This window comes from Salvelinus alpinus, chromosome 3 (genome assembly GCF_045679555.1).
Source record: "Salvelinus alpinus chromosome 3, SLU_Salpinus.1, whole genome shotgun sequence".
NCBI classification, from domain to species: Eukaryota; Metazoa; Chordata; class Actinopteri; order Salmoniformes; family Salmonidae; genus Salvelinus; species Salvelinus alpinus.
In genome coordinates, this window is record NC_092088.1 from 77,674,880 (window position 1) to 77,701,933 (window position 27,054).

The following is a 27,054-nucleotide window of genomic DNA, read 5'->3' on the forward strand; positions in this document are numbered from 1 at the left end:
GCCTTCGTTGTCTGTCCCAAGGAAGAGATGTGTAGACTCCAGTTATTGCAAAATCATGGCAACATTCATGGAACGACTATCTTTCCTTCAGAAAGTAGGTGTTATTTACCTATATAAACACTTGCAAATAACATTTTGATATAATTCGTATATGTCACTTTATGGGGGAACAGTACATTGTTTTGTAAATCCCATTACGCCCACTGTTTACTGTACCACAGCAACCTAGTTAGCTAACGTTAGCATGCTAGCACATCATATGATATCACACTCCCAGGACAGAAATCGTGTCATGATTAGACTTATATAAGACTTGAGCGCTATAGTCAATTGGTATGATTTCTTCCCACAGTGTATTACGCTGGACCCACCACCCTGTGCTTTTCGCTATAAACCCAAACATAAAATGACACAAATCCTAGCTAAATGGTCTATTCTGGTGTTCATCTGTTGGCCAATCCATGCATGATCCCTCTCAGGTTCCCACTCTGATGAAAGCAACAGCAGATGACGAAAAGCCCTGTCCTGGCTACCTCTTTGAAGAAATCGGAAGTATCCTTTTATCCCCATCACCTCCCACTGTATGCTGATACAGTACTGTGTTCTGATATTAAAGATAATTTAGCGAGATCCTATTATTTTCAATGTCAACCCAAAGACAGTACAGTTTGTATCCTTTACCCTCCTGGCGCTGCAGAAATCTCCCAGGAGTCCACTGGGTGTGGTCAGTGCCTGTTGGAGTACCTGTTGGAGAGGCTGCAGGTAGAATCCTGCCATGTCAAAATAAAGGTGAGCTCAGCTAGCCAGGTTACCAGGCTTTCAGCTGCATTAAGAAGCCCCCAAACACTGAATTTGACCTTGATTTGTTAACTGAGGCTGAAGAGGAATCATGTAGAAGAATGCAGCTAATCTTCACCATATATCATATCAGCTATTCATCTGTTCCTCCTGTGCCTCATCCTTTTCCATCGTTTCTGTCCTTCCAGGTTCTGAAGATCTTCGTCCATCTCTGTGGCCACGGATCACCTCACTTTCTGACGGAACTCAGACGGAACTCCACCTTCATCCAGCAGGCCTCAGGTGAGATGATGATGATGCTGTGACCACTAATGCATCTGTGTCTCCATTTCATCCTTCTCTTTGTGACAGTAGGGTTTCGGAGAGCTATGAGTGTTATACTGAATCTGTGTGTTATGCTGAATATCAGTTTACAGTGGTCCTCTTGACCCCATCCATGGCACTGCTATGTACCAGAAAGTGAGGGCCACAGCACAGGTGAGCCAAAACAATGTCTAAAACAATTACTATCCCCCAATGCGTCTTTTTGAAACTCACAAACTCTCTGTCTTTGTCGGTCTTCAGGAATTGGCCAGGTTACTCTTCACAGAGACAGTCTCTCACCAGAGCAGCACGTCTCCATGCAAACTAACCATGGCCAACATGGGTGAGTACATTTTATTGTTATTGCATGTGTATCTCTCTTATTAGTTAACAAACAATCTCTGACCTAATACTGCTACTAATGACAGACATCTGACTACTGAATGAATGGATGTGACCTCAATTACAATCAAGTTAAACCAATCCTTCTGACAGAGAGATTGAGGAAGGGAAAAGGAGGGATGGTGGAGAAGAAGAAAGAAGCAGGGAGGAGTGAGGAAGAGACAGGGGGAAAAGAGGGAGTGGATGGGAAGAGTGGGGAAAGGCAGGCACACAAGTACAATGGTTGTCTTTTATCGCTGAGGTCTTTCGTTCCAGGCATGGGGTCGGAGTCTGCCCACGGATCCAGAATGCAGGGGTTTGGCTACAGCCCAGTGAAGAACATAACAAGTAGGTGGCAGCAACAAGGCCACCATTTTGGTTTCATGTGGCTCAGTGGACCTGTTTGAATAGATTTCAAATACACCCAGTCAAATCCATATCACGTCCTGTTTCCGGCAGGTGTTGAGACCCTGATGGACAAGATCCGCAAGGCTACTGAGTTTGTGGCCAGTGCCGTCCTGCCCCCGATGGAACACCAGGGTATCCGTCTCCATGACAACCACTACCGGGCAGTGGTGGCGCCTTCGGGCCCCGTAGAGGTGGCAGTGCCAGCATGTGCCTACACTGTGCCTCCTCACAGACCCAAAGGTGTTTTTAAATCAGCTGTTATATTGATTAGATCATTAGGCTTTTATTACATAGTTGTTACATATGTTTGACAGGACAGAAAGCCTTCTTCGTCTGTACTTCTCTCAATATCCTGGCCTGTTCCCTCTCTCTCTTCCCCTACTCTTAGTTTCCCAGCGGTGTCCAGGGCAGGTGGGCGGGGGCTGGGAGGAGATTGACAGCAGCCATAGCTCCTCCCACAACTCCTGTCAGGAGAACGCAGACCATTGCCAGGTCTCGGGGGGCGGTAGCAGCAATTCGGGTGGCACCAGTAGCCAATCGGGAGCCAGTAGGGAGAGCTCCGGAGACCTATCAGAACGGTGGAAATATTACATGATATATGAAGTCTTTACCAGCAAAATACTAAATGAGTCAACCATGCTGAGTCTCCCTCTCTCTCCCTCCATCCACCTTTCTGTGTCAGGGTGGAGGCTATGCAGTTAGGGGACTGTGGGCAGGAGATGGCGCTGATCAGCAGGATGACTGAGGGCTCCAAGGTCTTCCTGTCCAGAGAGGAGAACCAGCACTTCATCAAGGAGTCAGTACAGACCAATAGGTTGCATGTTATTAGAGCATTGGCTTCGACCTTTGTTCCAGTCTGCCTTCACCTTAATTTTTGTCCAGTGTTTTTTGGAGTGTTTTAATTCCCTCCCATCTGTCCCCAGGTGTTCCACTCTGAACTGTGAGGTGGTGGTGGAGCTGCTCTCTCGCAGACTGCAGGACCCATCACAGACTGCCCAGATGGTACAGTCAATATACATGTGTCTTGAATGTGCTGCTATTTTGATCAGGTTTCTCTTGAAAAATAAACATCAAATCGCAAATATGTGTGAATGTGCTGCTTCCCTCCTTCCCACCAGAGGGCGCTGTGTGCTGTGGCCTGTCTCATGACCTCTGATCTGCTGTCTCTGGAGCAAATCTTCGGGGTGACCCAGAGGAGGCTGGTCCAGCTGAGTGAGGGACCCCCAGGGCCTGTAGCCAACAAGACCATCAAGGTAACGCAGTCTAGTTATTACCTTTTAAAGCTGCAATATGTAACTTTTTGGGCGACCAAACCAAATTCACATAGAAATGAGTTATAGATCTTTCATTCCCATTGAAAACAAGTCTAAGAAGCGGTAAATCTGTTCTATGTGTGCTATTTCTATGCTTTCCGTTCTTAAGTTTTGTTTTTGTGTCTTTTTTACTTTCGGTTTCACACCTGCTCGTCGTACATCTCATTCCAAAATCATGGGCATTAATATGGAGTTTGTCCTCCCCCTTTGCTGCTATAACCATCCATTCTTCTGGGAAGGCTTTCCACAAAATATTGGAACATTGCTGGAACAAGGGGCCTAGCCCGAACCATGAAAACAGCCCCAGACCATTATTCCTCCTCCACCAAACTTTACAGTTGGCACTATGCATTTGGGCAGGTAGCGTTCTCCTGGCATCCACCAAACCCAGATTAATCCGTCGGACTGCCAGATGGTGAAGTGTGATTCATCACTCCAGAGAATGCATTTCCACTGCTCCAGAGTCCAATGGCGGCGAGCTTTACACCATTCTAGCCCACGCTTGTCATTGCGCATGGTGATCTTAGGCTTGTGTGAAGCTCCTGACGAACAGTTATTGTATTGACGTTGCTTCCAGAGGCAGTTTTGAACTCGGTAGTGAGTGTTGCAACCAAGGACAGACAATTTTTACGAGCTATGTGCTTCAGCTCTCGGTGGTCCCGTTCTGTGAGCTTGTGTAGCCTACCATTTCGTGGTTGAGCCATTGTTGCTCCTAGACGTTTCCACTTCACAATAACAGCACTTACAGTTGACCGGAGCAGTTCGAGCAGGGCAGAAATTTGACGAACTGACTTGTTGGAAAGGTGGCATCCTATGACGGTGCCACGTTGAATGTCACTGAGCTTTTCAGTACGGGCTATTCTACTGCCAATGTTTATCTATGGCGATTGCATGGCTGTGTGCTCGATTGTATACACCTTTCAGCAACGGGTGTGGCTGAAATAGCCGAATCCAGTCATTTGAAGGGGTGTCTACATACTTTTGGTGATGTACTGTATGTAAGTGGGAGAACTCGGAAGGACAGGAATTGCCTGCCAAGGAATTTCCTTCAATTGTTATGCATGGTGTCAGTGGCCTCCGATGTTGCTATGGGGACTCTTAGGGAATAATCAAGTGGAAACTGAGTGTCGACTAGAAATGACTTGGACCATAGATTTATCTATTCTAACCAGTGCAGTCATCCTCTAAAATCTTATCAAAATACTTCTGAATATCTTGTTCTCCCCAGGCTGCAGTTTATGGGAAGTGTGTGACTGCTTCCACCACAGGCAGACAGGAGCTGAGAAAGGACCTGTGTATTAGAGAGTTTGATGCTCTGAAGGCTTGCCATGCGGTAGCAGCGAAAAAAGTCCATAACTTGGGTGACTGGAGTCTTTGACAATTTTATGGGCTTTCCTCTGACACCGCCTATTGTATAGGTCCTGGATGGCAGGGAGCTTGGCCCCAGTGATGTACTGGGCCGTTCGCAGTACCCTCTGTAGCGCCTTACGGTCAGATGCCGAGCAGTTGCCATACCAGGCAGTGATGCAACCGGTTAGGATGCTCTCGATGGTGCAGCTGTAGAACCTTTTGAGGTAAATCTTTTCAGTCTCCTGAGGGGGAAAAGGTGTTGTCGTGCCTCTTCACGACTGTCTTGGTGTGTTTGGACCATGATAGTTCATTGGTGATGTGGACACCAAGGAACTTGAAACTCTCGACCTGCTCACAGCAGCTTAGATGGAACAATGATTCTCTACACAATATTGCTTGTTTTGTCACAAACTGAAATTAAGCGAACTATTAGAATTTTAGCAACCAGGGAATGGCAGGGCGATTTCTGCATATTGAACCTTGAATAATAAGTCAACACCAGAGAGGCAGAGTGTGATGAGCCTGGGTGTTATAATGGAAGATGATGATCTACGATGGTTGTCTCTTGTTACATACACTATGTAGTTTTGCATTGTAAAAAAGGATGGTTTTGCATTCCAGATCCTTCGTCAGTTTAAGGCTCTGATGGGCGGGCCAATCATTGGTGCCGGATGTGATGCAGCAGCAGCCAATGGTGTTCCTCTATCCTCCTCGGACCAGCCCCCCACTGCCACAAGTCCCGCACTGCTACTGCCAACACGCCCAGGTGACATCCCGGTCTTTAACCATCACAGAGGGAGAGACCCTGAGACTGAGCAGTCACCTGGGGGGCAAGCTCAACCCCCTCCCCTGCCTGACCTGGGCTGGGCCCAAAGGGGTACATCTGAGAGGTTACTAAATCTCAAGCTTGATGATGAGAGAGGGTCTGCTAATCAGGGTGGAGAGTTCGTGGACAGTCAGATTGGATTTAGGACTGGTGAGACCCAGCTCACCTCAAATGTTACAGTTAAAGACTCAGAGCTCCAGACAGAGCGGGACCCATTCCGAGTCACGGACCCCCAGATCGAGCAGCCCTGTGGGGGTAGACTCTCTTTGTTCAGTGGCATGGAGCTGGTGACCAGAGGGAGGTCTGTGTGTCCATCAACCCTTACAGAGAGGAATGGAGATCTGCAGCCTCAGGTGGAAAAGAGAGACGGGAGGGAGCGTCTGAGTGTTACCCCTACAAACACACCGCTACTCTGTGTCGATAACATCAGCGATACAACGCCTACGTACGACCTCACGTCCACCAGCAGCCAATCAGCCTCAGCCTTCTCTTTCCTTAACCTCTGATCTCCAACACAGAACAGGAATGGTTAGGATAATGCTGGCACCATAGGCATCTCTGCTCTAAAACCATGACTACAATTTGTCAGGGGTGCCCAGCTCCCAGTCCTGAAGGTATGCAATGTTCGCTGTGAGTTGTAATATTAACTTCATTTCCACAATAATCCCCAGGGGTAAAAACTCTACACAGTATGCCAGGAGTATGTTCAGTTTGCAGAGTTATGTTTAACAAATGTGAGGTAATTTTCACAAGCTAGTTATTGGTTACTTTGACTCAGGATTTTGCACTACAATGATTTTATGTTGAGTAATCCCACTGGGTGCACACTGGTTGAATCAACATTGTTGCCACGTCATGTCATTTCAATGAAATGACGTTGAGCCAACGTGGAATAGATGTTGAATTGACATCTGTACCCAGTGGGATGTGTCTTCCGCTCTTCTCTGGCACTAGGTGCCCTTCTTACTACCTTAAATATAAACATTGAGTGTTATTTCACAAGTGTGTTTTATTTCTACTGTTGATTCACATTCAATAGGAATGGGACTGGTTGTAGATTGCATGAACGATTTGCAAAAACCTCAGTGAAATATAATGAAGTAATGTATGAACGAGGAGTTGTCCTTCTCTATGTCCTCTAAACCATGCCTGTTTGTTGGTCAGAGCGCTACAGTATACGACAGATTGAAAGCATATTGGTACATTCAGTGGTGATACTGTGTCTATTTCAACTAAAGCCATGCTGTTGCACCACTGTGTGTGACTACAATAAAACCTGCTGTCTTTTTGTTGCAGCACTAAGTAGAAGAAAGGCCTTTTATGGTGGGGCATTACATAACATTAGCAGCACCCCGCCCTACGGGCGTTAAATAAATGGATCTGATTCACTGCAATTCCGCCCTTGTCAGAAATGTGTTATCTGTTCAGTAGTTTTTTGGTCTCTGGATATGCCATTAGGGCTGCGTTTACACAGGCAGCCCGATTCTGATCCTTTTTCACTAATTGGTCTTTTGAGCAATCACATCAGCTCTGATAAAGATCAGATTTGAGCTGCCTGTATAAACACAGCCTAATATTCTCAACTCCCCATGGGACCATGGCACTGCAATGTTTTGAATCAAATGTCCCCCTCTCCAGTGTGGGCTGACTCATCTACCAGCTCACATTTGTTGCATGTGTTTTAAATTTGATTGAAAACATTGTGGGCAGGGAAAAGTCAGATCATAGAAGTTAGGTAATCTAGTGGGTCTTTCAGTCAGCAGGGAGTTGTCTCATATGTGGTTCAGCTTTGCTATGTGCCCGGAGGGGGCCCATGTTAGAACAAAAACACATTCCTGCACTACAAGAATAACAGGTATGTCACTATGGAAAAGAGCCCATGGGACATCACAACTCTGACATCACCTCATTGAAGATGAAATTTTAAAGGTTTAGGCTCGGGATGTCCCAAGGACACCGTATAGCATTAACCATGTCACTATAAGGCAGGGGGTGTCAAACTCCGTGGAGGTCCAAGTGTCTGCTGGTCTGTTACTTTCTTTCAATTATTGTCAAACGAAGACTTAGGACCTCCCCTCACCTAGTTGTCAAACTAATCAATTAAGACCTAGATAACCAGGTGAGGGGACGTCCTAACTAATCAATTAAGACCTGGATAACCAGGTGAGGGGGTGTCCTAACTAATCAATTAAGACCTAGATAACCAGGTGAGGGGACGTCCTAACTAATCAATTAAGACCTAGATAACCAGGTGAGGGGACATCCTAACTAATCAATTAAGACCTAGATAACCAGGTGACGGGACGTCCTAACTAATCAATTAAGACCTAGATAACCAGGTGAGGGGACGTCCTAACTAATCAATTAAGACCTAGATAACCAGGTGAGGGGACGTCCTAACTAATCAATTAAGACCTAGATAACCAGGTGAGGGGACGTCCTAACTAATCAATTAAGACCTAGATAACCAGGTGAGGGGACGTCCTAACTAATCAATTAAGACCTAGATAACCAGGTGAGGGGACGTCCTAACTAATCAATTAAGACCTAGATAACCAGGTGAGGGGACGTCCTAACTAATCAATTAAGACCTAGATAACCAGGTGAGGGGACGTCCTAACTAATCAATTACCTTAATCATTCAAGTACAAGGGAGGAGTGAAAACCCACAGACACTGAAGTCTCTGGAATGAGTTTGACACCTGTGATAGTGCACCATTTCAGATGCAGATATTCTTTGCCGATGGACCGACCTGTCAAAATTGTCTATGTACTCAGACCCCGCTGGGCAGTGATTTAGTCACTATACCTGGAGTCCAACTCCGAGTCCTTTATACTTGAGTCCCAAGTCATGGTAAAAGCTGCAGTCCAACAATCTTTAAAGCAATTTTTCATCAGATAGAAAGCTAAGTAAGGCTAGACTGCTAGTACAGTAGCTATGTAACATTTGCTGTTGTAGCTAGCATGTTGAATCATGCAAGGGAGAGACTGACAAAGTCATCACTGGTCGAGTCAAGAAAATCGTGACTTAAGTCCAAGTCAAAATGCCTCCGTTTAAAAGAGTATTTCCATAAGGGAAAACATTTATTTAGTAAAATAAGGTTATATTTATTCACTCATCTTGGATGCATGCCATAGTAGTTTTTATATGGAGCAAGCCAACTGAAATAAGACAGGGTAAACATCAATCAAATCCAATTTATTGCCACCTCCCTGGGCAGAATACTGCAACAGATGTTCTCAAAAGACAGAGGTTGTTGATTATGTGCTTCACAACTCCTTAGTGTCACTCAGCCATAGCTATGGAAACACAAATTCCCTAGAATAACAGTGCCTTCACCCCAAAAAAGTCTGGGAGTGGGACCCAGTCCTGATGGAAAAACAGCATGGCTGGACTTCACTGTAAAGTAAACCCTGCAGGCTGTGGTTCTAGAGGGGGGTGGAAACGATGGTGGGTAGCTCCCCAACAGGCGGAGGGTTGTACTTCTCCACTCTCATCAGTCGACGTAGGATGTCGTCTCTGTCCTTTGGCCAGGTGTAGACTAGAGTGTTCTGGAGCCAGGCAGGAACATGGCACTGAGACAGACAGAAGACCTGTTTATACCTGGTTCTAACATGCAGCCTTTGTCCTGATCTTGTCCACATTCTGATTGTGCCCACATTTTTAGATAGATGTAGACGATTAAAAGAAGCATCTGATTGTGATCAGATCTTCCTGCCCACCTTTGGAGGTAGTCAGGCACGTATTGTGTCTGGATATTGTACAAGTGTAAACGGCTGTGAACAGTGAAACCATTTAAAATCATAATTTCCCACCCTCTAATACCATTGACAGCTGTCACCATTGACTTGTGGCGTCAATAGGTGTCTTAAAAGAAATAATACATATTAATTTGAAACAATATCTGTCATATCATTTGCATACAGGGAGGGACCAGGAAATCTGGTCACAATGCAGTCAGTGGACAGAAAAGACACATTTTAATAGCACGTGTGGACACATCTGAAAACGTGGGTACAATCGTTTTGCTGAGGGTGGGACGGATCATAATGGCTGGAATGGAGTAAATGGAATGCTATCAAATACATACAATTCATGTGTTTGATACCATTCATGCCGTTCCAGCCATTACTATGAGCATGTCCTCCCCAATTAAAGGTGCCACCAACTTCCAGTGGTGTTAGCGCAAGGTATAAATGGGCTAGAGGGAGAGAGGCTTTCCTAGTTAAGTGTTTTAGTGCTTTTAAAAAACTACATTAATTTCCACATAAGTCCAATACCTTTTTAGCTCCTGGAAACAGTATGGGAATGAATCTGAAGTTCTGGCATCCATTCTGAATGAACTCATTCTGCAGCTGTAACATATCCACACTTTCATATCACTTTCTAGAAGTGAAGCATGAAATCGATGAAAACATTATTTTTGATAGATGATTATCATTAGGTTTCTTTATGGACTGCCATAAGCTCACCTGCTTATGGATATAGACTGTGTGTAACATCCTCTCGTCTTTCTCCATATAGATGTTAGCCCCCGTTACGGTCTCATGATACTTGGGACTGATAACAATGATGATAAGGTAATATTTCTGAGAAGGTGGAGATAGAAAGGATTAGCCCTCAGCCCAGGCCACTTCATGTTGACACATGCTAACTTGACTTCATGACTTCATTTGTGATGTAACATAGCATTGATTAAAAGGTTAAGAAGTATTTCTACCATCTTGTCAAAGTCCTCTGAGGTTGAATCAGCCATTTTACCTCGTTGATGTATTTTTCCATGAAGTCAATGGCGCTAATACTTATGAGCTGTTGCTCAAATACATCCACCTGAAACCATACAGGAAGAGAAACATCACTAATATACTACTTGACATCAGTAAATGTCAAGTGAAATTCTTTAATTCTGAACTGTAAAAAGTGATGAGGAATAAAGTAGCCTTACACTAGTGTCAAAGCCGTTGTGTCGCAGCAGGGAAACAAAGTTCATGGTCTCTTTAAAATGGTTGTCGCTGTCTCTCTCATAGGTGACAAAGACCTTTCCTAAAATAAACAAATAACATGTTACTCAATAGCACTGTGTGCTGTTAAATAGCACACAGTATGGACCAACAGAAACAAGTGTGTAATCACTCCTATTTGTATAATATCACAAACATTTGACATTTTTGTCATTCAGCAGATGCTCCTATCCAGAGCGACTTACAGTTAGTCACATTCATCTTAAGGTAGCTAGGTGAGACAACCACATATCACAATCAGAGTAAGTAAAAATGTTCCTTAATAAAGCAACTATCTGCAAAGTCAGTGCTAGTAAGGAAAGACAACAAATTCCATGTTGATACTATTGGCAGTTTTGGTCTACCATACTCTGTACAGCACTTACTTTGCTCCAATGACAGCTGTGTACTACTCCCAGGTCTGTCACTTTGTCTGTGTTGGGGGACAAAGCTCTCACTGTGATGGGAGAGACAAGCCAAATCATAGTGCCAGTCAAGAACTTGACTTACAATGTAACTTACACTAAGTGTAATTTACATTTACATTTTAGTCATTTAGCAGATGCTCTTGTCCAGAGCGACTTACAGTAGTGAGTGGATTCATTTTTGTACTTTTTCCCGTACTGGTCCCCGTGGGAATCAAACCCACAACCCTGGTGTTGTAAGCGCCATGCTCTAACTGAGCCAATACTTAATTTGTTCCTGTTGAGGAAATTGTCCAGGCAGTTATTGGCCTTTTAGATATTTGAGTTCCCACTTTCTGTTTGGTTGCTTGGACCCCTTGTCTATTGGTCTGTACTAAACCATTACCTATGATGTGTGTTCACCAGTGGAGGCTGGTGGGAGGTGCTATGGGAGGATGGGCTCATTGTAATGGTTTGAAGGGAATGAGTCAAACGTATGGTTTCCATATGTTTGATACCGTTCCATTAATTCCATTCCATTCTTTACAATGAGCCTGTCCTCCTATAGCTCCTCCCACCAGCCTCCTGTGGTGTCCACCTTATAGCTAACGCTGTGTTACGGCCTGTACTGTTTGTGTACGACTTCAGTGGCATGCAGAGTCCGGAACCGAAAACACGTTATTATTAAAAGAAGCACATGCGTGTTCCAATGGAAAAACAGTATGTTACATGTAATTGACATAATTAGATTGTCAGAACTCTTCTCTGTCGAAGAATTTACAGTATGCATTCCTTAAATCATCCTCTTCAAAGGGCTTGATATTGTCACAGATGTCATCGTTTACACTAGACAGTTTTTAAAATGTAACCAAGGAAGTAAAACATTGAGGGGAAGTTGTAACATCAGAGCCCGTCCAACATTTCCTCATCTTCCACCCCTTCTAATGCGACTATCCCCGATGCTTCTCCCTCTTTTTCCCCTGCCCCGCTACAAAATTTCTCCCTGTAGGCAGTCGCTGAGTCGGAGTTCCTGAAGGAGCTCCTTAAACGTGACCCCCAAAAAAACATCTGAGTCAGATGGTTTAGACCCTTTCTTCTTTAAGGTTGTTGCCCCTATCATCACCAAGCCTGTCTCTCCTTTCTGGGGAGGTTCCCTTTGCTTGGATGGCAGCCACAGTTTGTCCTTTATTTAAACGGGGGAGATCAAGCTGATCCTAACTGTCATAGGCCTATTTTGCCCTGTTTATCAAAAGTGTTGGAAAAACTTGTCAATAATCAACTGACTGGCTTTCTTGACGTCTACAGTATTCTCTCTGGTATGCAATCTGGTTTCCACTCAGGTTATGGATGTGTCACTGCAACCTTAAAGGTCCTCAATGATGTCAACATTGCCCTTGATTCTAAGCAATGTTGTGCTGCTATTTTTATTGACTTGGCCAAAGCTTTTGATACGGTAGACCATTTCATTCTTGTGGGCCGGCTAAGGAGTATTGGTGTCTCTGAGGGGTCTTTGGCCTGGTTTGCTAACTACCTCTCTCAAAGAGTGCAGTGTATAAAGTCAGAAAATCTGCTGTCTCCAAGGCTCGATCCTAGGCCCCACGCTCTTCTCAATTTACATCAACAACATTGCTCAGACAGTAGGAAGCTCTCTCATCCATTTATATGCAGATGATACAGTCATACTCAGCTGGCCCCTCCCCGGATGCTGTGTTAAACGCTCTACAACAAATTTTTTAGTGTCCAACAAGCTTTCTCTGCCCTTAACCTTGTTCTGAACACCTCCAAAACAAAGGTCATGTGGTTTGGTAAGAAGAATGCCCCTCTCCCCAATGGTGTGATTACTACCTCTGAGGGTTTAGAGCTTGAGGTAGTCACCTCATACAAGTACTTGGGAGTATGGCTAGACGGTACACTGTCCTTCTCTCAGCACATATCAAAGCTGCAGGCTAAAGTTAAATCTCTTTCACTTCAGCTGCAAAACTAACCCTGATTCAGATGACCATCCTACCCATACTAGATTACGGAGACGTAAATTATAGATCAGCAGGTAAGGGTGCTCTCGAGCGGCTAGATGTTCTTTACCATTCGGCCATCAGATTTGCCACCAGTGCTCCTTGTAGGACACATCACTGCACTCTATAGTCCTCTGTAAACTGGTCATCTCTGTAAACCCACCACAAGACCCACTGGTTGATGCTTATTTATAAAAACCCTCTTAGGCCTCACTCCCCCCTACCTGAGTATACAACACCCGTTCTGCCAGTCACATTCTGTTAAAGGTCCCCAAAGCACACACATCCCTGGGTCGCTTCTCTTTTCAGTTCGCTGCAGCTAGCAACCGGAACGAGCTGCAACAAACACTCAAACTGGGTAGTTTTATCTCAATCTCTTCAATCGAAGACTCAATCATGGACACTCTGACGGTTGTGGCTGCTTTGTGTGATGTATTGTTGTCTCTACCTTCTTGCCTTTTGTGCTGTTGTCTGTGCCCAATAATATTTTGTGCTGCTACCATGTTTTTGTTATGTTGTGTTGCTATCATGCTGTGTTGTCATGTGTTGCTGCCTTGCTATGTTGTTGTCTTTGTTGTGATGTGTTTTGTCCTATATTTATATTGTATTTGATGTATTTATTTTTAATCCCAGGCCCCCGTCCCCGCAGGAGGCCTTTTGGTAGAAAGGCTGGGTTAGTTAGACAACTCACCTTTGAGTGGTGCCAGCTGCATCTTGATGTCTGCAGTGGTCCGGACCTGATATGACACCAATATATATATATATATATATATTATTTATTTAAAAAATAGTACCAGTCAAAAGTTTGGACACACCTACTCATTTCAAGGGTTTTTACATTGTAGAATAATAGTTAAGACATCAAAACTATGAAATAACACCAAAAACAGTGTTAAACAAATCACAATATATTTTATATCTGAGATTCTTCAAAGTAGCCCCTCTTTGCCTTGATGACGGCTTTGCACACCATTTGCATTCTCTCAATAAGCTTCATGAGATATCACCTGGAATGCATTTCAATTAACAGGTGTGCCTTGTTAAAAGTTCATTTGTAGAATTTCTTTGCTTCTTAATGCGTTTGAGCCAATCAGTTGTGTTGTGACAAGGTATGGGTTGTATACAGAAGATAGCCCTATTTGGTAAATACTAAGTCCATATTATGGCATGAACAGCTGAATTAAGCAAAGAGAAACAGTCCATCATGACTTTAAGACATGAAGGTCAGTCAATCAGGAAAATCAAGAACTTTAGGAAAGTTTCTTCAAGTCCAGTCGCAAAAAAACATCAAGTGCTATGATGAAACTGGCTCTCATGAGGACCCCAACAGGAAATTAAGACCCAGAGTTACCTCTGCTGCAGAGGATAAGTTCAATAGTTACCAGCCTTAGAAATTGCATCCCAAATAAATGCTTCAGAGTTCAAGTAACAGACATCAACAGTTCAGGGGAGGCGGTGTGAAATCAGGCCTTCATGGTCGAATTGCTGCAAAGAAACCACTACCAAAGGACACCAATAATAAGAAGAGACTTGCTTGTGACAAGAAACACGAGCAATGGACATTAGACTGTCCATTGCTTGTGTCCTTTGGTCTGATGAGTCCAAATTTTTGATTTTTGGTTCTAACTGCCGTGTCTTTGTGAGATGCAGAGTAGATGATCTCCGCATGTGTGGTTCCCACCGTGAAGCATGGAGAAGGAGGTGGTGTGATGGTGCTTTGCTGGTGACACTGTGATTTATTTAGAATTCAAGGCACACTTCACCAGCATGGCTACCACAGCATTCTGCAGCGATACGCCATCCCATCTGGTTTGCGCTTAGTGGGACTATCATTTGTTTTTCAACAGGACAATGACTCAAAACACACCTCCAGGCTGTGTAAGGGCTATTTGACCAAGAAGGAGAGTTATGGAGTTTTGCATCAGATGACCTGGCCTCCACAGCAGAGTGAAGGAACAAGTGCTCAGCATATGTGGGAACTCCTTCAAAACTGTTGGAAAAGCATTCCAGGTGAAGTTGGTTGAGAGAATGCCAAGAGTGTTGCAAAGCTGTCAAGGCAAAGGGTGGCTACTTTGAACAATCTAAAATATATTTTTTGGGTTACTACATGATTCTTCCATATGTGTTATTTCACAGTTTTGATGTCTTCACTATTATTCTACAATGTATAAAATAGTAAAAATAAAGATATTATTATTGCTCCTTAATCTTAATCTTCTTTTTTTTATCCTTAAAACTGCATTGTTGGTTAAGGGCTTCTAAGTAAGTATTTCACTGTAATGTCTACACCTGTTGTATTCGGTGCATGTGACAAATACAATTTCATATTGATCAGTGGAGGCTCATCAGTCGTAAAAATATAGAAAAACCCTTGAATGAGTAGGTGTGTCCAAACTTTTGACTGGTACTCGTTTTTTTTGTAGACATAAATACTTACACACACACACATATAGATATATATATAGTAACAAATACATACAAAGAGTATAATTTTAATTGTCATTAGCTAGGTTTCGATCCAATTGATGACAAACTTCGATTGGAATATTCTAAAACCCACAATAAACAATAACAGCATTTTCCCACCAGAGATGTGTTTCCATCAAATTGACTTGTTTGCGGATAAAAGTCTGTGCGTTATGACGTAGTGCACATGAAAGTAACTTTTGCGGTTCAATTCCCATGTACCGAATAAAGTACAAGTTAAATAGGTTTCCATCGCATTTTCAACTCTATTAATGGTTTTGTCACAATTATTGGCGGGTTATATAGCGAATGTGCACTCTGGTTTTAGCACACGCAACAACTCGCAGATACAGTGCGGGTATGGCCTACATGATGAGATTATTATGGGCAAAAGAGCAAGATTATTGTTATTTGTCAAACGGCAGGGAAGCATCGATGAGCTTGTCACCAGAAAATGTTTTCATGGAAAGCATCAAGCTCATCACCTAGCACTTTCACCACCCTGTGAAGTTCATCATAATTTATTTAACCTGTAGCGAGGAGTCGTAGTGGGAGGACCACACACCATACCATGTCAACGCGTGACTCCAAGTTTACTTCGATATGTGTAAATATTGATCTAATAGCCATCATAAGGCGCCTCCATCACTATTTCTCGCATTATACATTTTTACCGACTCAAAAAGATCCCACCTTGTCTAGCGTATTTTGTTTTGTCGACATTTGGAAAGTTTACCGTCAAATTTGCTTCCATCAGGCCTGTCATGACTTTTTTATCTGACATGTACTTTACTCGCATAAAAAAAAGGTTGGATGGGAACCTGCTTATAGACAGAATATGTTGCTGCATGCACTGTGGATGATCTAACATTTTAGGAGGTCGAAGGACAAAATATGAGTGCCTCTGAGGAATAGGATACCACATATGGACTGGGATTCTTGTGACATAGACTGAGTGTACAAAACATTAAGAACACCTGCTCTTTCCATGACATAGACTGACCAGGCTAATCCAGGTGAAAACTATGATCCCTTATTAATGTCACCTGTTAAATCCACTTCAAGCAGTGGGAGACAGGTTAAAGGGGAGGAGACAGGTTAAAGAAGGATTTTTAAGCCTAGAGATGTGTGCCATTTAGAGGATGAATGGGCAAGACAACAGGGTATGGTAGTAGGTCCTAGGCGCACCGGTTTGTGTCAAGAACTGCAACGCTGCTGTTTTTTTTCACGCTCAACAGTTTCCTGTGTGTATCAAGAATGGTCTACCACCCAAAGGACATCCAGCCGACTTGACACAATTGTGGGACGCACTGGAGTCAACATGGGTCAGCCTTCCTGTGGAATACTTTCGACACCTTGCAGCGTCCATGGCCCGACGAATTGAGGCTGTTCTGAGGGCGAAAGGGGGGTGCAACTCAATATACTAAATATAGTTTTACACACACACCTATATGATTGGAACTGGAACTCACCATAGTAGGGTGGACGGTAACTTGGCCTTGGAACGAGCTGTAGGACAGGGCCCATTCCGAGCCCCTGTGCAGGGCACTGTGCACAGCAGACCGGGCCCTGGGTAGGGTAGGGGTACGGGGGAAGGAAAGGGTAACGGGGGGCAGCCTCTGGTGGGCAGGAGAGCAGAGAGTACGGCTGCTCCAAACTACTGATGCTGGGGCTGTAACGCCCGGGGAGTGAGTGGTGGGATTTACCCTGGTGATGATAGCCCTCCTCTACTGGGCAACTGGCAAAGTCTGCACCGTGTGGGTATGAGTAGGATGGCAGGCTGTCTGGGTATGGCCCTCCAGTGCATCCGTCGCTGCTGTTGGCAAAGCTGGATTTCAGCCAGGCGTACCTCTGGTGGTCCAGGGCACTCAGACACATCTCTTCCTGTCCGGGGTAGGGTGTCTGGGGGCTGTAGCCAGCACATAGTCCCTGGGGTGGCCAGTTTTGGCTGGATCTTGACGGTGGTTCTTCTTGGCTGCCGTGTGGCTCTCTATTGGCCATCCTGCTCTGGCTGAGGACTTCTGGATAATTTAGTTGACTATGGGGTCTTAAGCGTAGGGCACTAGATATGGATGCGTCACTCATTGTCTCATCATTCTCCTCACACTGACTGTAGCTGTCCAGCAGGGGAGGGAGTCTACAAAGAGTGAAGAGACAAGTCAGCCAACAGTGTATAACCTGGAACAGGGATGGGCCACTTTGATCGGGGTGGGGACCACAAAATCTGAACTCATGAGGGGCCGCTGTGGTTCATATGTCTGCGTTCCCACATGAATGAGAGAGTCGGCCCTAAGTTACATTTTACTGGCTCCCCTCTTGACAGCAGAGAGAATAAAAGTGTTCATTTCCTGTAATTCTACTCATTTTGCCATGAGGCAGAGAGAAGATTTGGCAATTTATACTGTAACTAATTTCCAATATATAATTCAACACATTTTGCCATGGGGCGGGGAGAAATATTTGCAGTTTTTAATGTGATATCTGAATGACAGTGACTAACAAAATCAATGGGGGCTTCCCGGTCAGTAATTTGACCATGATTACTAGAAGTTTAGATAGTCTCTCCAGCTAACTTACCAATCTAAAAAATGGTAGCTGACATGGGATAATTGAGTGACTGTCAGTGACAGGTATAACAAGTGAAAAACTGCTGATGCACAAACAAATTTCAAAATTGCAGTTGCCCATCCCTGGCCTAGAAAGTACTCCATAGTGAAATGCCAGTGAATGACAGCTCTCAAATACAGTGCCTTCAGTTAGTATTCATACCTATTGACTTATTCCACATTTTGTGTTACAGCCTGAATTCAAAATGAATTAAATTGACTGAGTCAATGCTTATTATTTAGGCTTGCCATAACAAAGGGGTTAAATATACTGAACAAAAATGTAAAAAAAATGCAACATGCACCAATTTCAACGATTTTACTGAGTTACAGTTTGGAAATCAGTCACTTGAAATAAATAAATTAGGCTCTAATCTATGGATTTCACATGACAGGGCAGGGGTGCAGCCAGTTGGGAACCAGGCCCACCCAATCAGAACTAGTTTTTCCCCACAAAAAAGGCTTTATTACAGACAAAAATATGCCTCAGTTTCATCAGCTGTCCGGGTGGCTGGTCTCAGACGATCCTGCAGGTGAAGAAGCCGGATGTGGAGGTCCTGGGCTGGCGTGGTTACACGTGGTCTGTGGTTGTGAGGCCGGTTGGACATACTGACAAATTCTCTAAAACGACATTGGAGGTGGCTTATGGTAGAGAAATGAACATTCAATTCTCTGGCAACAGCTCTGGTGGCCATTCCTGCAGTCAGCATGCCAATTGCACGCTCCCTCAAAACTTGAGACATCTGTGGCTTGTGTTGTGTAACAAAACTGCACATTTTAGAGTTGCCTTTTATTGTCCCCAGCACAAGGTGCACCTGTGTAATGATCATGCTGTTTAATCAGCTTCTTGATATGCCACGTCTGTTCGGTGGATGGATTATCTTGCCAAAGGAGAAATGCTCACTAACATGGATGTAAACAAATTTGTGCACAAAATTAGAGAAATAATATTTTTGTGTGTATGGAAAATGTCTGGGATATTTTATTTCAGCTCATGAAATCAACACTTTACATGTTGTGTTTATGTTTTTGCTCAGTTTACTTATTGACTCAACATTTCAGCTTTACATTTTTTATGAATTTGTAAAAATGACAACAAATGTAATTCTACTTTCACATTATGGGGCTAGTGACAAAATCTAAATTGAATCCATTTTAAATTCAGTCTGTAACACAACAACATGTGGAAAAGGTCAAGGGGCGTGAATACTTTCTGAAGGCACTGTGCGAGTTATGTGATCTTTATCATCAACCGAGTAACTACCACACAACTGTTCAAAGCCTTTGTCTGCACTGTAATTAATAGAAGCCATTTTGCTACAGTTAGCAACGTGTCGTGCGAGCTTCTGAGGCGATTACCTTGGAGATGCACTTTGCAGAGAGGGTAACATCGTTCACTTATTCCAAGGACACCAAAGGATTTCACAAACCTGTCATTAAAATTATTACTGAGACCCCAGCGCAAAAGTTACAGGTCAAACCACAAACAGACTCAAAGCAAAAGTGTCTAGGCAACAGGTTTTACAATGCACGCTTGGATATGCAGAACAATATCTTCAGGCTACTGGTGAATCTGGTAAGGTACAGAAATACCTACTTTTCACATCTAGTTTTGTAGCTCAGGAAAAAGAATAGATAAGAAAAAGTTTACGTGTGAAGTGACTTCTACCTAGGAATATGCTTAGGATTGACTATGAATGTTGCATAAATATGATTCGTTTTTTTCTGATGTATTAACTTTGACCACATCAGCCTAAAACTGGCACAAAACAAAGGCAATGTAAAGGAGAAAAACAAACAAAGGCAATGTAAAGGAGAAAAACAACAAGATGTTAGGCAGTCAAAGAAAGCGAACTTACCTACGTTCAAGGTAGGAATGACAGGATATGACTCTGTCATGAAAAATGCACGTTTACTTCTCTTTTTACTTCCAAATATTTACCAAACTCTACATAACAATTTACATTCCTAACCGGATGAAATCTTTATTAAATTCCGACGAGCGCACTGTACCTTTCGAGACAACGGAGTATTCAGCCCCGTCCGAGCTACGGAGGTAAACCTTCCTTTCTCCCAAGCCCCGCCCATCCCGCGTTGGACGTCAAATAAGATTGTGAAACCTATTTGAGATACAAAACAACAACATTGTAGGAGCTATTTATCATGTTTTATCTAATATCTATTTAATTCCCAATATTTGTATATGAATACAAACGATGTAGAGTTCAGTTTGCATGTCTATAGACATACATATAAGATATTGAGGTGTAGACAGTCCATTTTAAAATCAGCACACAAGCTACAAATGTGCTTTACTGCAGGGCCCATACAGCACTCTGCCATGGCTTGGATGGGCAGTCGGGGAAAAGCTGTGTTTATATGACGAAGTGTATAGAGCTTTATGTAACATTGACAAACTTGAAAGATGGATTATGAAGAAATCACTCTGCCATTTCCTGTAGGTAAAATTTTAAAAGTTCGCCTAATTTCATTTTGTTACAAAACAAGCAAAACAAAATAAGTGAAAATAATCTTTGTACCATCTAAACCGCTGTGAAATGCATTTTCAATAACCAAAAATATTGTATTTTCAACTTTTTGAAACTGGTGTACAAAACTGAAAGTAAAATACACAAAAACGAAATTTATGAACGGGAAGCATAAAAATAGTGCACATAAAACAGATCTACCGCTTCATAGACTTGCTTTCAATGCGAATGACAAATCTATAACTCATATTTCTATGTGCATTTGGTCAGGCCGCTCAAAAAGTTACATATTGCAGCTTTAACAGTGATGTTGAACTGTAAAGATCTTTGACTGAAGCTCATTGTGGCATTGTACTCACCTCAACTCATAATGTGACTTGAAAGAGCTCTAACGCTGGTTGCAACCTGGACTCAGTGGTAGACGTAACATAGTAAACGGATTTCCGTGACAGTCAAATTAGTATGATATGTTACGTTTGTTATTGTACATGCACTATATATACAAAAGTATGTGGACACCCCTTCAAATTAGTGGATTTGGCCATTTCAGCTACACCGCCATGCAATCTCCATAGACAAACATTGGCAGTAGAATGGCCTTACTGAAGAGCTCAGTGACTTTCAACGTGGCACCGTCATAGGATGCCACCTTTCCAACAAGTCAGTTCATCAAATGTCAGCCCTGGTCCTATAAGTGCACCAAAAATCCAGAAATGTCCATCCCTAACTATAAAATTTTCTGTCAAGATAGAACTGCCAAAGGGGGCGGAGTTACAATCTACTGCAGAGATAGCCTGCAGAGTTCTGTCAGACCTATAACTATCCTACCCTGCCTTTCTAAGGTCTTCGAAAGCCAAGTTAACAAACAGATCACCGACCATTTCGAATCCCACCGTACCTTCTCCGCTATGCAATCTGGTTACCGAGCTGGCCATGGGTGCACCACGCTCAAGGTCCTAAACGATATCATAACCGCCATCGATAAGAGACAATACTGTGCAGCTGTATTCATCGACCTGGCCAAGGCTTTCGACTCTGTCAATCACCACATTCTTATCGGCAGACTCAACAGCCTTGGTTTCTCTAATGACTGACTCGCCTGGTTCACCAACTACTTCTCAGACAGAGTTCAGTGTGTCAAATCAGAGGGCCTGTTGTCCGGACCTCTGGCAGCCTCTATGGGGGTGACATAGGGCTCAATTCTCGGGCCGACTCTTTACTCTGTATATATCAATGATGTCGCTCCTGCTGCTAGTGATTCTCTGATCCACCTCTACACAGACGACACCATTCTGTATACATCTGGCACTTCTTTGGACACTGTGCTAACAAACCTCCAAACGAGCTTCAACGCCATACAACACTCCTTCAACTGCATTTAAATGTTAGTAAAACTAAGTGCATGCTCTTCAACCGATTGCTGCCCGCACCCTCCCACCTGACTAGCATCACTACTCTGGACGGTTCTGACCTAGAATATGTGGACAACTACAAATACCTAGGTGTCTGGTTAGACTGTAAACTCTCCTTCCAGACTCACATTAAGCATCTCCAATCCAAAATGAAATCTAGAATCGGCTTCCTATTTCGCAACAAAGCCTCCTTCACTCATGCTGTCAAACATACCCTCGTAAAACTGACTATCCTACCGATCCTTGACTTCGGCCTTGTCATTTACAAAATAGCCTCCAACACTCTACTCAGCAAATTGGATGCAGTCTATCACAGTGCCATCCGTTTTGTCACCAAAGCCCCATATACTACCCACCACTGCGACCTGTATGCTCTCGTCGGCTGGCCCTCGCTACATATTCGTCGCCAAACCCACTGGCTCCAGGTCATCTATAAGTCTTTGCTAGGTAAAGCCCTGCCTTATCTCAGCTCACTGGTCACCATAGCAACACCCATCAGTATCAGGTGCTCCAGCAGGTATATTGCACTGGTCATCCCCAAAACCAACACTTACTTTGGCCTCCTTTCCTTCCAGTTCTCTGCTGCCAACGACTGGAACGAATTGCAAACATCTCTGAAGCTGGAGTCATATCTCCCTCTCTAACTTTAAGCATCAGCTGTCAGAGCTGCTTACCTAACACTGTACCTGTACACAGCCAATCTGTAAATAGCACACCCGACTACCTCATCCACATATTATTACTTACCCTCTTGCACCCCAGTATCTCTACTTGCACATCATCATTTGCACATATATCACTCCAGTATTCATGCTAAATTGTAATTATCTTTGCCTCTATGCCTATTTATTGCCTACCTCCCTACTCTTCTACATTTGCACACACTGTACATAGATCTTTCTATTTTTCTTTTCTTTTGTGTTATTGACTGTATGTTTGTTTATGTGTAACTCTGTGTTGTTGTTTTTGTCACACTGCTTTGCTTTATCTTGGCCAGGTCGCAGTTGTAAATAAGAACTTGTTCTCAACTGGCCTACCTGGTTAAATAAAGGTGAAATAAAAAATAAATAAAATATTGTGAAGTGGAAACGTCTAGGAGCAACAACGGCTCATCCGCAAAGTGGTAGGCCGCACAAGCTCACAGAACGGGACCGCCGAGTACTGTAACACTCACTACTGAGTTCCAAACTGCCTCTGGAAGCAACGTCAGCACAATAACTGTTCATCGGGAGCTTCATGAAATGGGTTTCCATGGCCAAGCAGCTGCACACAAGCCTAAGATCACCATACGCAATCTCAAGCATCGGCTGGAGTGATGTAAAGCTCACCACCATTGGACTCCGGAGCGTTCTCTGGAATGATGAATCACGCTTCACCATCTGGCAGTCCGACGGACTACTCTTGGTTTGGCGGATGCCAGGAGAACTCTACCTGCCTGAATGCATAGTGCCGACTGTAAAGTTTGGTGGAAGAGGAATAATGGTCTGGGTCTGTTTTGCAGGGTTCGGGCTAGTGTCGGGTTCACCTTGTGGTTATGATAGGGGCTGTACCAAATGTGTGATGTATTATAATAATTGATTATGCTTATGTTGTATTAATAGAAGGCGAGGTGTTATAAGACATTTATAGGGTCCTATACTGCAGATTAACAATATATATTCATTATAATGTTTAATATTGTTCCACAGTATTTCTAGTCTCTGCCTCTTATAAAGAAGTGGTCTAAGAGATTTGTGACTGTGAGACAGAACTCTGCAGGGGAGTGAAAGAGATTAGTCAGACATTCCACTAAAAATCAACTTGGGGAGTGGACATTTACTGCTGAGCCTTTAGATAGCTATACAAACAAGAGTTTCAAGGTTGTGTAGGTATGGGTTTGGTCTCAGGAGTAGAAGGTAATGACGTAGGCAGTGACATCACTAAGATATATGACTGCAGGCATAATAAAACAACTCGGACCATTTTATATTTTGCAGAACTTACTCGGAAACATGCGTGCTATGTTCCTGTTGTCAACGTCTGTCTGCAATTGCATTAATAAAGGTTTTTGAATGATTTAATTAAAGATATTGTATGAATGCTTATTTCACCAATGAGCCAATGATTGACAAGGAACGAACCCCAACACTAGTCCCCTTAGTTCCAGTGAAGGGAAATTTTAACGCTACAGCATACAATGACATTGTAGATGATTCTCTGCTTCCAACTTTGTGGCAACAGTTTGGGAAGGCCCTTTCCTGTTTCAGAATGAAAATTCCCCTGTGGACAAAGCGATCTCCAAACAGAAATGGTTTGTCGAGACAGAGCCCTGACCTCTACCCCATCGAACATCTTTGGGATGAATTGGAACGCCGACCATGAGCCAGGCCTAATCGCCCAACATCAGTGTCTGTCCTCGCTAATGCTCTTGTGGCTGAATGGAAGCAAGTCCCCACAGCAATGTTCCAACATCTAGTGGAAAGCTTCCCCAGAAGACTGGAGGCTGTTATAGCAGTAAAGGGGGGACCAACTCCATATTAATCCCAATGTTTTTGGAATGAGATGTTCAAAGAGTAGGTGTCCACATACATTTGGTCATGTAGTGTGTATACAATGCATTCGTAAAGTATTCAGACCCCTTGACTTTTTTCACATTTTGTAACGTTACAGCCTTATTCTAAAATGGATTTTTTTTAAATCGCCCTCATCAATCGACACAATATCCCATATTGACAGAGCGAAAACAGGTTTTTAGACATTTTTCAAATATATCATTTAAAAAAACAGAAATACCTTATTTACATAAGTATTCAGACCCTTTGCTATGAGACTCGAAATTGAGCTCAGGTGCATCCTGTTTCCATTGATCATCCTTGAGCACTTTCTACAACTTGATTGGAGTCCAAGTCCACCTGTGGTAAATTCAAAATGATAAGACATGATTTGGAAAGGCTATATACAGTTGAAGTTGGAAGTTTACATACACCTTAGCCAAATACATTTAAACTCAGTTTGTCACAATTCCTGACGTTTAATCCTAGTAAAAATCCCCTGTTTTAGGTCAGTTAGGATCACCACTTTATTTTAAGAATGTGAAATGTCAGAATAATAGTAGAGAGAATTATTTCAGCTTTTATTTCTTTCATCACAATCCCAGTGGGTCAGAAGTTACCATACACTCAACTAGTTTTTGGTCGCATTGCCTTTAAATTGTTTAACTTGGGTCAAACGTTTCGGGTAGCCTTCCACAAGCTTCCCACAATAAGTTGGGTGAATTTTGGCCCATTCCTCCTGACAGAGCTGGTGTAACTGAGTCAGTTTTGTAGGCCTCCTTGCTCGCACACGCTTTTTCAGTTCTGCCCACAGATTTTCTATAAGATTGAGGTCAGGGCTTTGTGATGGCCACTCCAAAACCTTGACTTTGTTGTCCTTAAGCTATTTTGCAACAACTTTGGAAGTATGGTTGGGGTCTTTGTCATTTGGAAGACCCATTTGCGACCAAGCTTTAACTTCCTGGCTGATGTCTTGAGATGTTGCTTCAATATATCCACATAATTTTCCTCCCTCATGATGCCATCTATTTTGTGAATTGCACCAGTCCCTCCTGCAGCAAAGCACCACCACAACATGATGCTGCCACCCCCGTGCTTCATGGTTGGGATGGTGTTCTTCGGCTTGCAAGCCTCCCCCTTTTTCCTCCAAACATAACGATGGTCATTATGGCCAAACAGTTCTATTTTTGTTTCATCAGACCAGAGGACATTTCTCCAAAAGTACGATCTTTGTCCCTATGTGCAGTTGCAAACCGTAGTTTGGCTTTTTTATTGCGATTTTGGAGCAGTGGCTTCTTCCTTGCTGAGCGGCCTTTCAGGTTATGTCGATATAGGACTTGTTTTACTGTGGATATAGATACTTTTGTACCGGTTTCCTCAAGCATCTTCACAAGGTCCTTTGCTGTTGTTCTGAGATTGATTTGCACTTTTCGCACCAAAGTACGTTAATCTCTAGGAGACAGAACGCATCTCCTTCCTGAGCGGTATGACGGCTGTGTGTTCCCATGGTGTTTATACTTGCGTACTATTGTTTGTACAGATGAGCGTGGTACCTTCAGGCATTTGGAAATTGCTCCCAAGGATGAACCAGACTTGTGGGAGGTCTACAATTTTTTTTCTGAGGTCTTGGCTGATTTCTTTTGATTTTCCCATGATGTCAAGCAAAGATGCACTGAGTTTGACGGTAGGCCTTGAAATACATCTACATGTACACCTCCAATTGACTCAAATTATGTCAATTAGCCTATCAGAAGCTTCTAAAGCCATGACATAATTTTCGGGAATTGTCCAAGCTGTTTAAAAGGCACAGTCAACTTAGTGTATGTAAACTTCTGATCCACTGGAATTGTAATACAATGAATTATAACTGAAATAATGTCTGTAAACAATTGTTGGAAAAATTACTTGTGTCATGCACAAAGTAGATGTCCTAACCGACTTGCCAAAACTATAGATTGTTAACAAGAAATTTGTGGAGTGGTTGAAAAAGGAGTTAATGACTCCAACCTAAGTGTATGTAAACTTCCGACTTCAACTGTAAGTTCCCACAGTTGACACTGCATGTCAGAGCAAAAACCAAGCGATAAGGTCAAAGGAATTGCCTGTAGAGCTCCAAGACAGGATTGTGTCAAGGCACAGATCCGGGGAAGAGTACCAAAAAATGTTTGCAGTATTGAAGCTCACCAAGAACACGGGGGCCTCCATCATTCTTAAATGGAAGAAGTTTGGAACCACCAAGACTCGACCTAGAGCTGTCAGCCCAGCCAAACTGAGCAATCAAGGGAGAAGGGCCTTGGTCAGGAAGGTGACCAAAAACCCGATGGTCACTCTGAACGACTTCCAGAATTCCTCTGTGGAGATGCGACAACCTTCCAGAAGGACAACCATCTCTAAAGCACTCCACCAATCTTCCATATTGGATTTCCATTTGCCATATATTTTTCAAGCCTTTATGGTAGAGTGGCCAGACGGAAAGTCACTCCTCAGTAAAAGGCACATGACAGCCTGCTTGGAGGCAGAGGCACCTAAATGACTCTCAGACCATGAGAAATAAGATTCTCTGGTCTGATGAAACCAAGATTGAACTCTTTGGCCTTAATGCCAAGCGTCACGTCTGGAGGTAACCTGGCACCATCCCTACTGTGAAGCATGGTGGTGGCAGTATCATGCTGTGGAGATGTTTTTCAGTGCCAGGAACTGGGAGACCAGTCAGGATCGAGGGAAAGGAGCCAAGTACAGAGAGATCCTTGATGA

General features: G+C 43.3%; 2 protein-coding genes and 1 long non-coding RNA gene across 8 annotated transcripts in view; 2 read left to right on the forward strand and 1 right to left on the reverse strand.

Moving 5' to 3' along the window:
- LOC139571382 (uncharacterized) overlaps positions 1 to 23,834 on the forward strand; it is a 201,499-nt gene extending 177,665 nt beyond the window's left edge. The window contains exon 2 of the long non-coding RNA XR_011674286.1: positions 20,654 to 23,834. This is a non-coding gene — a long non-coding RNA (uncharacterized lncRNA). The remainder of the gene's footprint in view (positions 1 to 20,653) is intronic.
- tepsin (TEPSIN adaptor related protein complex 4 accessory protein) lies at positions 5 to 6,777 on the forward strand. The gene is made up of 13 exons (XM_071394190.1): positions 5 to 94; positions 480 to 552; positions 698 to 789; positions 987 to 1,080; positions 1,208 to 1,275; positions 1,363 to 1,444; positions 1,759 to 1,830; positions 1,942 to 2,130; positions 2,279 to 2,468; positions 2,573 to 2,686; positions 2,814 to 2,892; positions 3,009 to 3,143; positions 5,175 to 6,777. Exons 1-13 carry the CDS (start codon positions 56 to 58, stop codon positions 5,883 to 5,885), a joined length of 1,938 nt encoding a protein of 645 aa, XP_071250291.1. The 5' UTR covers positions 5 to 55; the 3' UTR covers positions 5,886 to 6,777.
- Positions 8,563 to 19,980, reverse strand: LOC139571379 (E3 ubiquitin ligase TRAF3IP2-like). Of its 6 annotated transcripts, none has more exons than XM_071394193.1 (11): positions 19,882 to 19,980; positions 19,728 to 19,760; positions 19,228 to 19,298; positions 16,735 to 17,399; positions 13,488 to 13,533; positions 10,767 to 10,837; positions 10,326 to 10,423; positions 10,142 to 10,210; positions 9,853 to 9,969; positions 9,661 to 9,735; positions 8,563 to 8,955 (listed from the first exon to the last, which is right to left on the reverse strand). In XM_071394193.1, the coding sequence occupies exons 3-11, from the start codon at positions 19,257 to 19,259 to the stop codon at positions 8,809 to 8,811; spliced, it is 1,320 nt and encodes a 439-aa protein (XP_071250294.1). In that variant the 5' UTR covers positions 19,260 to 19,298; positions 19,728 to 19,760; positions 19,882 to 19,980; the 3' UTR covers positions 8,563 to 8,808. The 6 variants fall into 6 exon arrangements, with proteins under 6 accessions (XP_071250294.1, XP_071250295.1, XP_071250293.1 ...); XM_071394194.1 differs by having other exon boundaries at positions 19,732 to 19,760; positions 19,882 to 19,944; XM_071394192.1 differs by having other exon boundaries at positions 19,732 to 19,938.
- Positions 23,835 to 27,054: the final 3,220 nt, after the last annotated feature.

Coding starts and splice junctions, on each gene's coding strand:
- tepsin (XM_071394190.1), top strand. CDS start 56: ATGGCAACATTCATGGAACGACTATCTTTCCTTCAGAAA. Junction 1,081..1,207: donor CTTCATCCAGCAGGCCTCAG/GTGAGATGATGA, acceptor GCTGAATATCAG/TTTACAGTGGTCCTCTTGAC. Junction 1,276..1,362: donor AAGTGAGGGCCACAGCACAG/GTGAGCCAAAAC, acceptor GTCGGTCTTCAG/GAATTGGCCAGGTTACTCTT.
- LOC139571379 (XM_071394193.1), bottom strand. CDS start 19,259: ATGTTACCCTCTCTGCAAAGTGCATCTCCAAG. Junction 13,534..16,734: donor TTACCGTCCACCCTACTATG/GTGAGTTCCAGT, acceptor GTGTCATATCAG/GTCCGGACCACTGCAGACAT. Junction 9,970..10,141: donor TGGAAAAATACATCAACGAG/GTAAAATGGCTG, acceptor CCACCTTCTCAG/AAATATTACCTTATCATCAT.